The 12,409-nt window shown below is 44.8% G+C and overlaps 1 protein-coding gene across 1 annotated transcript in view; it reads right to left on the minus strand.

The window, feature by feature from the left end:
- Myh13 (myosin heavy chain 13) overlaps nt 1-12,105 on the minus strand; it is a 48,807-nt gene extending 36,702 nt beyond the window's left edge. Inside the window, exons 1-10 of the mRNA XM_041664427.1 lie at nt 11,902-12,105; nt 10,120-10,263; nt 9,882-10,038; nt 8,519-8,546; nt 8,319-8,430; nt 7,163-7,255; nt 4,584-4,647; nt 4,386-4,484; nt 4,181-4,284; nt 1,383-1,521 (exon numbers count right to left, since the gene is read on the minus strand). Coding sequence (XP_041520361.1) covers nt 1,383-1,521; nt 4,181-4,284; nt 4,386-4,484; nt 4,584-4,647; nt 7,163-7,255; nt 8,319-8,430; nt 8,519-8,546; nt 9,882-10,038; nt 10,120-10,263; nt 11,902-12,105 — 1,144 coding nt within the window. The remainder of the gene's footprint in view (nt 1-1,382; nt 1,522-4,180; nt 4,285-4,385; nt 4,485-4,583; nt 4,648-7,162; nt 7,256-8,318; nt 8,431-8,518; nt 8,547-9,881; nt 10,039-10,119; nt 10,264-11,901) is intronic.
- Nucleotides 12,106-12,409: the final 304 nt, after the last annotated feature.

The following is a 12,409-nucleotide window of genomic DNA, read 5'->3' on the forward strand; positions in this document are numbered from 1 at the left end:
GTACCTGATCGCTAGGGAAGGACGAGGGCAAGGGACTGTATCAAAATGTGTTTCTATGCAATCCATGCTTGTTGAGGATCCTGATGCATATTCTCCAAGATTCCATGTTTGAAGTAGGCTGACTGCTGACTGATTTACGCCCCTGCTACTTGGATTGGCCATGGTTTATATAGCTTCTCAAATGCAAATCTGCCACACATCCTTTTCTCTGTAGCCAGAGTGGATCTCCTCTCTTCCTCAGTCCCCAATGCACCATCTCTCTTGTCTCCTTGCTTACCACAGTGTATCTGCCTCTCCCTGTATCTTTCAGAATACTAAGCATCCTTTGCAGTCCAATTTACTGTCCTCTACTCCAAAAAGGCCCCCATAATTGTCCTGGGTCAAATGTTTCCTGTTATGAATTTTGTTTCTCCTTTCACCATGTACCACTGAGGTAGACAGGCATCTAAGACGGGTCCCAAGACACATGCCTCTGGTGCACATCTTGTATAATCTTCCCATGAGCATGGGTGGGTTCTATGAGTATGGTAGGCTATCATACCCATGGTAATACTACTGATCAAATGACTTTAAGTCGGCAAAAGGGAGATTAATTCAGGCAGAAAGAAACAAATCATGAGAGCCTTAACAGCACACTGATAAGGTCATTAGATCTTCCTAAGCTTTAAGCCTTGCCTATAGAACCTTCTTGATGCCTCCAGGTTTAACCAACCAGATTCATACACTGCAGGGATGGAATCAACAGGTAGGATTATTAGGGGTAACCCACCATCATTCACCCCTTTATTCAAAGAATTTTTAGGATGCACATGAAAGAAGTAAGGGCCAAAGAATAGGCCACATGGGGTGGTGTGGGTTCTGTTGCCTTTCCTCTCTTCCTACTTCCCTCAGCTTTACTTCCAGGATTTCTCCAGGTATGGTGGAGAGTGGCCAGGTGAGAATTACAAAGGGAAAAGTGTTGTTTACCAGTCTTTGGTTCAGAGTCAGGTTCAATAGATGTCAGGGTGGGAATGACAGTGACAGGAAGAAGAAAATTTGACTCTCTTTTTATCAGAGATTTTCATTTTTGGTTCAAATTATCAGGACAGTATCACACAGAGAGAAAGTGAAGTTCACTTAGTAATAGTCTAATCGTCCACTCATTCAAGTCCTCCTTAAAAATCGGGCACACTTCGATGGTGAGAGTAGGTGTCAATTTGACACTCTAAGTCTCAGTGAAATGAGTGGACTTGTTTAAGACATGAGCAATGAGCCTTGAACAACTCAAATTCAAGGTATATAATTTTGGAAGAGCAGAAAAAGCTTATTTCATATAAGTGCGAACCATACATGAGCATCATGGTGGGAAATCAACCCCCACTCTCCTGCTCAGGTCCAGTTACCTTCAGTGCCATCTGGCTCTGCTTGTTCCTCTCTCTGCTTCTGTTTGAACTTCATGTTTCCATAATGCATCACGGCCCCCGTCAGCTTGTAGATCCCAACTTTCTCCTCTGGGCTAAAACCCAGGATGTCAATGGCATTCTAGAAGGAAGAAAAGGGACTCAGGGATCCTTTTTGTGTATCATATGAAACACCATTTGCATATAAATTACAGAAGCATATGAATACGTGATATGTTGCATTAAAGGCTAAAACCCAGTTTTAAATATGTCTGTTTAGGTGAATGGAGATTATAGGAAGAGGAGGAAGTATTTCTTTTCTTTTATCAGATAAGAACTGGCTATGATCTTTCCCACTACATGTAAATGGGTTATTTTCTGAATGAAGGTTTTGAAAACCACTATATAATACCGAAGGAAGAAAACTGCATAGGCAGTGATGGAGAAATCGTGCCCAAAAGTTTCAGTTTTTCATTGTAACATGGAATTCACAGAGTTGTACATTATTTAGAAAATGCACTATGGAATATTAGCCATGGGAAGGAAGGTCAGCAGAGATATTACCAATTTTCAGATGAGCAAAGGACACATTTTTATAGAGCTCACCTTTTATATAAGGTATTGAATGAGGCACTATCCATATATTATCTTATTAAGTCCACATAATACCTTGTAGGTTTATAGATATTCTTATGTAAGTTATAAGTGCACACATATATATACACACACACACACATCCTCATGTTCACAGATCTTATAGATATACAAACTTGTGGGTGCAGAAGTAGGATCCTCTGAGGGTAAGAACCTATCCAGAGTCCTATAAAGAGGATGTCATGGGATGGGGGCAAGAGCTAGTCTGGATCTAGTGTTTGCTGATTTGATTTCAAAACCATTTTGCTCATAAAGTCTTCAAATGACAAAACCAAAAAATCAAGAAGGCCTTCTCTGGGGTACACAAGTTGATTATGTAACAGGTTTGCAGTCCACAAATTGTTCTTTGATAGGGTTGAAACACGCCTGGACATATCTGAATTGGTAGGATAGACCCAGTGGGTCAGCAGGATAATAGTAAAGAGTGAGGCACTCTAGGGTGGCATGCCTGTGTAGGCAAGAAGAGCCTTTCCAAGGATCTAGCGAAGGATGGAGGGCTCAGCGATCAGAAAAGAGACAGCCATGACAGTTATCCCTGAGTCCATTTCCTATCTCAGTGGTGCATATCTATGTCCCAGGGAGAGGTTGCATCACATTGAAAGACTCTCACTAAATTCTAGAAGGGACAAAGAGAAAGCATAACTGTTTGGGGAACCTCTTGGGGAACATAATCTCCAAAGGGCATTCTTTTCTCAGACCATTAACTGTCACCCAGAAGAAATGCCACCAGTAGGGGAGCAGTAGGAGAACTCAGGTGTAGACACCGACACTTTCGGTGTGAGGAGCCCTCGTCTGTGGATTCAAGCGCCAAGGACTGAAAATATTTAGGGAGGAGTCATTGTGCCAAGCATATTATAAACGCTTTCCCACATTTCAGGTGTGATGATATTGGGCATGCCATTGTAATCTAGAAAGTTCCTGTTCAAGAACCGCGTAATTTTTAAAAATGCAAAATAGAGTTTTAAGAGTAAGTTTATGATTTTGTTGGGCCTCAGTCATAGCTGCCTTCAGCCACATGCATGACCCGCATACCTGCCTATACAACACAGCTGTCTATATCATTTAGGCTGACTTAGGTAGCATAGTCTAGGGAGCGCTTAAAGTACATGGGCATATGAGTGCTAAGAGCATGGCACTCTGTAGAAAGGATGTGAGTGTCAGAGGATTAGAGATGAAAGGATTGTCGGGAAACTAATTTGCCACAGACACTGAGGGACGGCCTAGAGAGCCTTCCTCTGGGGTAGGAGCATCAGTTATGAACCTGACTCTTGAAGACTGGGGAAACCATCACCTTTGGTTTATTTGATTATGAAAAACTTTCTACTTGTCTCAGGCAATCAGTGTTACCTGGAAACATCACAAAATAAAGGTAAAGGTGGCAGGTGCTAGATGTGCCCTGATGAAGGACAAGACTCATTTCCATAGCTTTTGAAGTTTCTGTGAGGGTGGGGTCAGCAAAAATGGACACAGACCCCACTCCTGGTTGGGTACACTTGGGTTTAAACATGTTTGCATTTCCTTGTATCTTCAGGAAAGTTGTGTCTTTTCTTTAAAGATTCTTCTAAGAGTCAGTTTTCTATACCCATGAAATGGGGGAATTGTGACACCCATGTCAAATACACTTTTAATACTTACGTCAATAATGACAGTAAAGTTCATTGTCTCTGTGATGTGACAGTTCTCAACACATTTAGTTATTACTGTTATGATAGTTAGATCTGCAGGGAATCCCCAGAGATAGAAGGCTACCTGTCTGCCCTGTGGGCTGAAGAGGTAGTGAGTCTGGGGTGAAGGCAGAAGGGAAAACGGAACAGTCACTGCAGGGTAGAGGGGTTTGTTTTCTTTTGTTTTGCTGTTTTATACTTTTCTGCAGGCTGAAAATTTCCGAATAAGGTTCACAAGCATTATAAATGCAAAAAGGAGATTTGTATCAAAGTGGCAGTGAGTAGAACTGGGAGCCTGCTTTGTAGAACTTTATAGATTCCCATTTTGAAGTATTGTGGTGTGGGCTTGGGACAATCTGTAAGTCTAATCAGCTAGTATCTCTGGATCCTCATTTGATCTCCATTTTCTAGTGAGCACATTACGATGCCTCTCAGTCCATGAGCACTGTAATGCTCTATGCAAACAAATAAGCACATGCTTACATCAGTTGCCAACAGTTCCTCGCTGTCATCAATGCTGGCTACTGTGACCTCTCCTTGGCTCACGAAGGGGAAGTCGAAGGGGTTGGTTGAAATCAGAAGCAAGTCTGTGAAAGACAAAGATGCTGTAACTCCTCAGGCAGCACTCAGTCTGGGTACTGTTCCCACTGCTGATAGAGAAGCTATGAACAGCATCTCCAGAGCTTACCAATTAGTTCTGGCTTCTTGTTTGACATGATTTGGTAAAAAATGTGGTAACTTCTTTCACTGGATAACTGGAATGTCACTCTGGATTTTTCCAGGAGATCTAAAGTATCAACAACAACAACAGCAAAAGCAATGAGATTGAAGGTTCCTAAGTTATGCCTTTAGCTAAGCATTATTTTTGTACATTGTGTGGACTCACAGGTTTCAATGTCCGCTGATGCTAGCTTCCCTGTGGCTCCAAAGTGTATCCGAATGAACTTCCCCTGTGCAACAGCAGGTTGATAAACAAGTTATTTTATTTATGCTGCCTCTGATCCTCTGAGAGAGGTGGGTAGGAAGTGGGTAGGGGTGTGGGGTTGGGACTGATGCCAGAAGCAAAGCCACTGCCTTGCCCTCTGCGTCCTTGACACCTATGTCCCAGGTTGTGTCTTCCAAGGCTGTGAGCATCTTTCCCAAAGTGCTGATCCTGTTCCTGTATCTCTGGGGAAACCCACAGGCTCACTTTCTGACTTCCCTGCCTAGGATCACACCAGTCTTGATTGCCTCCTTGCTCTCATACCTGGCTTCTCACACTCTTCCTAACATGTTAGAATTTATAGATGTCTGTCTGATTTCTGTTTTACCTCTGGAGGCTACTTCCAAGATTTCTCACAGTTTTACATGCTGTCCCCTAACAGAAAATCCATCTTCCAGGCCCAGTCGCAGGGTAGCCTTCCTGGCTCCCAAATGAACAACTCAGAGTCTGTGCTATTCCCTTTTTTGATCTCCCTCTCTCTGTGTCTCTCTGTCTCTTTCTCTCTCTCTCTCTCTTTTCCTCTCTCTCTCTCTCTCTCTCTCTCTCTCTCTCTCTCTCTCACACACACACACACACACACACACACTATATATATACCAAATGTGACATAAACAAAATATTTATGTATTATTTATATGACAATTTATGAAATTATATATATGTACAATTTGCAATGATAGCATGTACACACAATCCATATACTTCTTTCTTGCATCATCTACTTAATTGATCCTGTACTGCACTCCGAGTGAATTTGAGGGCAAAAGTCTTGGCATATTTGTTTCCTTATACAGCGTGGAATGTGTTCAATCCTCAAAAGTTTCCCAGTCTATGAAAAGTTAGAGAACTCTTCAGTATTCAGTAACTTAATGGGGGACAATATCAGTCACCCCTTAGCTTATAAATGTCTGGATGGTAGAAAGTAGACAGATATGATTGTGAGTCTGAATCAGGACCAAGTGAGAAACCTCATGGCTAAGTGGGTGTACCCAAGCAGAGTTCCCAACGGCAGTGTCTTTACTTAAGGTCAACAAAACAACTGACTTGATCCAGTTGTGTATGACACATATAATAGACACATCCCCCACCAGAGGGGAAGGGGCTTAGCTGTCTACCCAGGAAGACAGGTGTGCATGGGGCAGTGAGCTGAGTTCAAAGGGTATAGCCAAAAAAGGAAGAGTCGGGGATCAATGCCACAGTCTCTGACAGATGCACCCACTTCTGTGGGATAGCCCTTCTGTATGCTGTGAATATATGTTGCTTTCATTGGTTGACAATAAAAGCCTATAACAAGGCAGAATATAGCTAGGTGGGAAAGGCAAACTGAATACTGAGAGAGAGAGAGGGTGGAGTTGAGGGAGACCCCAGCAGTCACCCAAAAAGCAAGATGCCAGAAGACTGGTAAAAGCCACAACCATGTGACAATACTTAGTTGAATAGAAATGGGTTAATTTAGAAGTAAGAGCTAGTTAGTAATAAGCCTGAGTACAGGTCAAACATTCTGTAATTAATATTAAGCCTCTGAGTGATTGTTTAGAAGCAGCTGTAGGACGGGGTGGGACAGTGAAACCTCCATTTACAACCCACTTTCTGGTCAGTACCCATTTGGTCTCTGTGGGAAGATTATGGGATGTGATCTTGAGGCTTCCCAGCTAGGGAACTGTGTGGGATGCCTGTGTTTTTCCCAGCTTCACCTCTGAGCCCTTGTTCCCCTGGCCAAGGAAGTTACATGGAAGAACCAATGTTTACGTATTTGTCAGCATGGAAGTAAATACCACTTTGGTTGAGCTAATCGCAAGTAAAATTCTGGAGGATGGAATCTATCCTTCAGTAGTGACAATACCAAGTCATGCTCTGTTTCTAGTCTCCTCGCCTACCTTCACTAGCTGCCCCTCCTCCCAGGGTCTCCTGGCTTGCAGGAGGTCAAGTTTGCTAATTTGGGTTATTTTAAGGGTCCTGTGGCTAAGTCAATCAACTTTTGCTTTTAAAAGTGTTTCTGAATCCTAGGCGTGACTCTGCTTGTCTATCACCCCAGCACTGAGGGTCAGAGACAGGCTGATCCTGAGAGACTACTGGCCAGGAGCCTAGCTAAAAAGGAAAGCTTCTGGTTCAGTAAGAGGCTCTGTTTTGAGGCAATAAGAAAGAAAGGCAACAGAGAAGACAATACCCTGCTATTGTCGGACACACACACACACAGAGATTAAAAAGTAAGTTCCTCCACCCATAGAGATCACTTTGGCCTAAATGATTTCTCCAAGCCTGTCGCTGTGACTCAGTGTGTTGTGAAGGGGTCTTTGAAGGTGAAGGACAGACAGTGAAATCTTCCCTTTGCCTGGAAAATAAACCAGCACCTTCATAATTCCACTTACACGGATTGATCTGAATTGCAGACTGAGGCTCAGTAGATCTAGCAAATTTTCGAGTCTAGCATTTAAGGGATGGGTACAATTGGACAGGGAGTTGAAAACTGATCTGGGTCTTACAAATCTGGATGAGTTGTCGTTCCTCACAGTCTTGGCATTTCCAAAGGCCTCCAGCAGGGGGTTGGCTTGGATGATCTGATCCTCCAGAGTTCCCTAGTAACAAGCGAAGAGAGAAAGTTGAGGACTTCAGGCTTTCTTCTTGGGTGGGTGTTTGGTCACTGGAAACTGTTGGGTGACCTGGGCAGAGTCTGGGGAGGGATGTCACCTGACTAGTGGTCAGAACTGGGGTGTGGACAGCCCACTTGGGTAGTCTCAGTGGGCTGAGACTTTTATTAGGGTAGCATTGTGGTGACCTGGCTGTGGCAGATTCTAGAGCCCTCCCCCCCAACCAGGTCCACATAGTGCCAATCCTTGCCATGTTCCCCTGCGACTGTGATTTAGGCAGAGATATGTAACTTGAGCTTCATCTAGTTTCTTGGCACAAACCTTCTGAAACTCTTGGGGTCTCTGAAGTGGAGTAATGTGATGTGATCTGCTGTGGTCTGATCTGGTGTGTGTGGTGACTGGGAGCTGAAGCCTCAGCTCCATTCAAGGGTTTTGTATGTTTAGAGGGTTGGGGATTTAGGGAGCAAGTATGAAGACTGAACTGGCCACTGATAGCTAACTAATGGAACCTGTGTAAGAATCCCCTAACCAAAGGAGTTCGGAAAGCTTCTAGACTGGTGAACCCGGTGTTGGGGAGGACTTGCCAGGAGAAGGCATGCTGAGAAAGGGCGTGGAAACTCCAGACTCCTCTTTCAGTACAGTACTCTGTGCACCTCTTCTTTCTCAACCAATAAATGTAGGGGACATAGTCCCTGAGTTCTGTGAGCCACTCCAGCAGCAGAAGAGATTGCAGGGACTCTTTACTTATAAGAAGTTGGTTAGATGTGCATACAGGTAATGTGAACTGGGGCTTGTGAGCCTGAGACCTTAACTTGTCAGGTTTGATGCTATGTCTCTGAAGCTAGTGTCAGAATTAAACTGAGTTGTCAGATCCTGGTGGGCCTTTTCACTGAATTGCACAATACTCCAGTTACAGAAAAATATCTGGGGACAAACAAGACCATCCCAGTGGGCTATCTCTGCTGTGTGTACCTTCTTCATATCCTTGGCATTCACCTAATATTTGAGACATATTGATTCCAACAAACCTTTGGTGTGCAGTACCCCTCACCTGCATTTTGCCCGGCTGCTGCTCTTTCTTCTTGTCTCCAGTGACTGCAATGGTGGCAAAGTACTGGATGACACGCTTAGTGTTCACAGTCTTGCCGGCCCCGGATTCTCCACTGTCAATTAAAAAGTAGTGGGATAAAGGAAAGTGAAAGAGAAGGTACCCGGTTCAAAGCCATCGTGACGAGAACACAGGCTACTTACGTGATCAAGATGGACTGATTGTCTCGATCTAGAAACACAGAAACAAGCAAAACCAAACTCATAAGTAATAGTTGGGTTTAAGAACAAGCAACCCAGTAAGGACTCTGAGAACACACCTTTGCCGTTTGCTAGGGGCTGTGGAGTAGGCTTGTCTAATCATTATGGGAGAGTCTTGCAGATTCCCTGAAAGTGGGATGCTTGAGCAATGAACCCCACGGTGTAAAGGCTATCTATCTATGTCTGTAGATCTGAAACCCTTGATGGGATGTTTTCTTATTTCTTTTAACGAGGGAAGCAAGCTTTGGGTCCTGAACTGTTGGGAGGCCATAACTTTTAGCTGATTGAATGTCATCTCAATTTTTTGGTCTTGATTTTCTACTTGCACAAAGTAAGACTGATTTTTCCATTTATGAAAGCGTGTGAACAGAATTATGGCACACTAAAATCCATATATTGAAGTCCTAACCTCAGACTGTGACCTCATTTGTAAATAAAATGTAAATGAGATTCGGGATAGTCTTAAAGATGAGGTCAGACTGGAACAGGCTGAGGCTTGACCCACAACAGGAGCCTCTGTAGTGTAGGAACAAGTGAAGGCATGCTCATAGGGAGAACACCAGGGAAAGATGACGGCAGAGAGGAAGAAGATGTCCTACGAGCCACTCAACACCGAAGACGGCCTACGAACCACAGTCCTCGAATACATTGCCTCTCGTATCCTTATAAATAAGTTTTTCACTAAGATGCCCAGCCTGTGACATTCTGTCACAGTGGCCTCAACAAGCTAATACAAACGATGACATGTATCTTTCCTTTAAAAAGTGTAAATTCAATTAATACAAAGGAAAGAAATTGAAGGAGAAATGGTGAGGACTGTAAAGGTGCCGTTTGATCCCTAGGGGTTTTCTGATCGTGACTGCCCACTTCCTGTATCTGTGGTAAATCAAGTCAGGTGAAGGTGGAGCAGACGTATGCCCAGAGGCCTAGTGGTGTGGCAGTGTTACCACGTGTCTACGTCTTGGGAAGGATCAGAGGAGCGAGCTGTACCTCTTGAACTTGGCATTCCTTAAGTGGTTGGTGGTTAGTATGTACCCATAAAAGGGCAAATCGGGAGGTATGAGGTAGCGGTGTCCTTGTGTCCCACAATCCCCCTGAATAAGTACATTTGGAATGCCTCATCTAGGACCCCTGGCTTTGCCCTGCACAGTGACTACTGTGAGAAAAGGTGCCATGTCCTTGGTCAGTCACCCCAAGTCCCTTGACACTCCCAAATTCACACCGACCACTGTGTTGTTCAAATGAACGAGGTCCGCAAAGGGCCCAATAAAGGTTTACAGTCATTTGAATCCAAGGGCTCACTCACCCGTCAACATGAACTGGTAGGCATTGTCAGAGATGGAGAAGATGTGGGGCGGGGCCTCCTGGCGCTTTTTGCCTCGGTAGGCCGCCACCACCTCGGGGTTGTACACCGGCAGCCACTTGTAGGGGTTGACCGTAACACAGAAGAGGCCTGAATAGGTCTGTGGGAAATTCAAAAGATGTTGGATCTTGTTTTTCCTCAGAGAAAGAAGTGAAACAGTAGGAGATCAAAAGGCTCTCACGTAGATCATCCAGGCTGCATATCGCTCTTTGAGGTTGTACAGCACGGCGGGCTCGTGCAGGTGGGTCATCATGGCCATGTCCTCGATCTTGTCAAACTTAGGGGGGTTCATGGGGAATACCTGGTCACTGTTCAGAGTGAGTTCCTGGGTGGAACAAGGAAAAGCAAGTGATGGATGCAGAGCCAATGACCTGTGCTCTCCTGGGGCAGGTGGCGTAGTGGGATACTGCACTGTCATCATGGAATTGCTATAGCAACTTAATGGATCATTTCCATGCCCAGAGATGACCTGGCAGTAACATTCCTTGGTTAATCTGTTTCTGATCTGGGTCCCCAGGCGTCCTGGCATTGTGTGTGCCAGAAAAGGGCATCAGATGTATAAAACTAAAGAGCAGTTTGGCCCTCAGAATTGCCAGATCGGGCTTAAGATAGTTGAAAAGCAAGACAAGTTGTCTTGATTTAACCTGTTGCTCTGAATGCTGTAACAAGACAAAGATTAGAAAGAACTTTTCTCCCGAGTTCTGTGCTTTCCCTTCTCAGTACCCTGCATATGTAGGCTTCTTTGGAATATCTTCATTAAAGTTGTCTCGAGAAAAAAAAACCCCGGAGCCTTGCTCAGTGCCCCATCTCATGCCCCATTTCTTTTCTCCCGTTTCTTCAGAGCTCTGATAATTGCTTCTCTCTCTGCTGCCATGGTGAAGCATTTAGACAGGTATGATGGTTCGTGGCTGAGAAGTATTTGGAGGTAATTATTGAATTTCACCTCTCCATGTTACTCCCACCTTTGCTTCCTGCTAAAGCATATAATTGGTTCTCCGCTTCGTTCTCGGGGGACACAGAAAGTAGGGCAGAAGAAAGACCCACGAATGTTTGCTACCTTTGATTCTCCTAAAACTGAAGCTCTCAGTAGAGCTTTGAGATTAAGGGAAGGAGGCTTGCTGGTGGGGGCTAAAGTTCACGAGGAAGGAAGGCTTTCTTTCTCAACACCTGAGCCTATAGAGAGACACCCACAATAGCCCACGGGGACAGAGAAGGTCTCTGCATTCTGACGCTTTAGGGACTGCCACTGGGGTCTTGCTAGGTTCACAAGAATGGCAGTGGGTCTAGGGTGACTCTCTGTAAGGTTGTGAAAATGGGGCACAGTTCTGAAGGTGGGGGGACTCCAAGAATGACTGAAGATGGGTTTTTATTTCCCATAGTTCAGTGAAAAGGAGCTAGAATCAGAGGTTAAGGTTGATGATAAAAAATGTAAACAGAATCTGTTTGCTGTGCCTTCATTTGAAACAGTGTTCCTCCCTGACATGCACCCCTCACACTAGATGGTAAACCAGGCAAGTGGATACCACGGCTGGCATCAATTGGCAAGAGACTGCCATGACGGCAGAGATCTGACAAGTCCAACAAGGTTTGAACTCAAGAGTGGATTGTGATGACCCACTCCAAACCAATGAGGGTCCCTGAGCCTGTGCTGTCAGAGTCCTACAGCCTAGAGCTTGTATGGACTTGGCCCAGCAGGCGACAGTCAGTATCACTTTCTTCTTTAAATAGACCAATCTCTTTTCCACTAAGGCAAACACCACAAAACCCTTCCAGCCCAAATCCTTAAAGGGAAGAAGCAGAAGCCAAGGAGTGGTGATGGCAGGCAGCCTATCTCACTCTTCCACCACAGAACGGCCAAACTTAAGTTTTGTTCTCTCTCCAGATGGTTCTGGACCAGCATGCAATCTCTAGTAGTCTGCTCCCAAGGAAAGTGAGGATGCTACTACTCAAGAGCAACACTTACCCTGTCGTCTAGGGTCTTGACAATGACTTTGTCGTTTTCCCTGCTCTGGATCATGCCCTTCACATACATTTCTTTCTCGTCCACAGCAAAGCAGGCTTTCTTAGAGTCGAATGGGCGGTTCTGATCCTCAATCCTCTCCTTCTCTGGTTTTCGGAGGTAGGGAGCAGCTTCTCCAAAAATGGCCATCTCAGCGTCTGTACTCATGACTGCTGGGGCCTGAGGAGACAGGGGGACTGGTGAGGCTTGGGTTTGCATAAGTACTCTGCCCACCCTCCACCCCGTTATTGCTATTCAATGGAGTGAAGGGAGATTCAAAGCCTCTTGGAACAAAGCTATGTTTTGAGAGATCTACAGGCAGGCCTTGGGAGGGCATCAAGCGGGCAAACTCGAGGCAGTCACGTAGTCGGTAAAGAAGGCTCCAGCAAGCACCCCGTCATGGCTCATCTTGCTTGAGCCCTGTGACCTGAGTGCCCTTATGTAAATGTGGGAATAGAGCTTGGAATGCCAG

The sequence above is a fragment of the Microtus oregoni genome, unplaced genomic scaffold (assembly GCF_018167655.1).
Source record: "Microtus oregoni isolate MIOR12 unplaced genomic scaffold, Mior012 000015F_ref0000493, whole genome shotgun sequence".
Lineage (NCBI taxonomy): Eukaryota > Metazoa > Chordata > Mammalia > Rodentia > Cricetidae > Microtus > Microtus oregoni.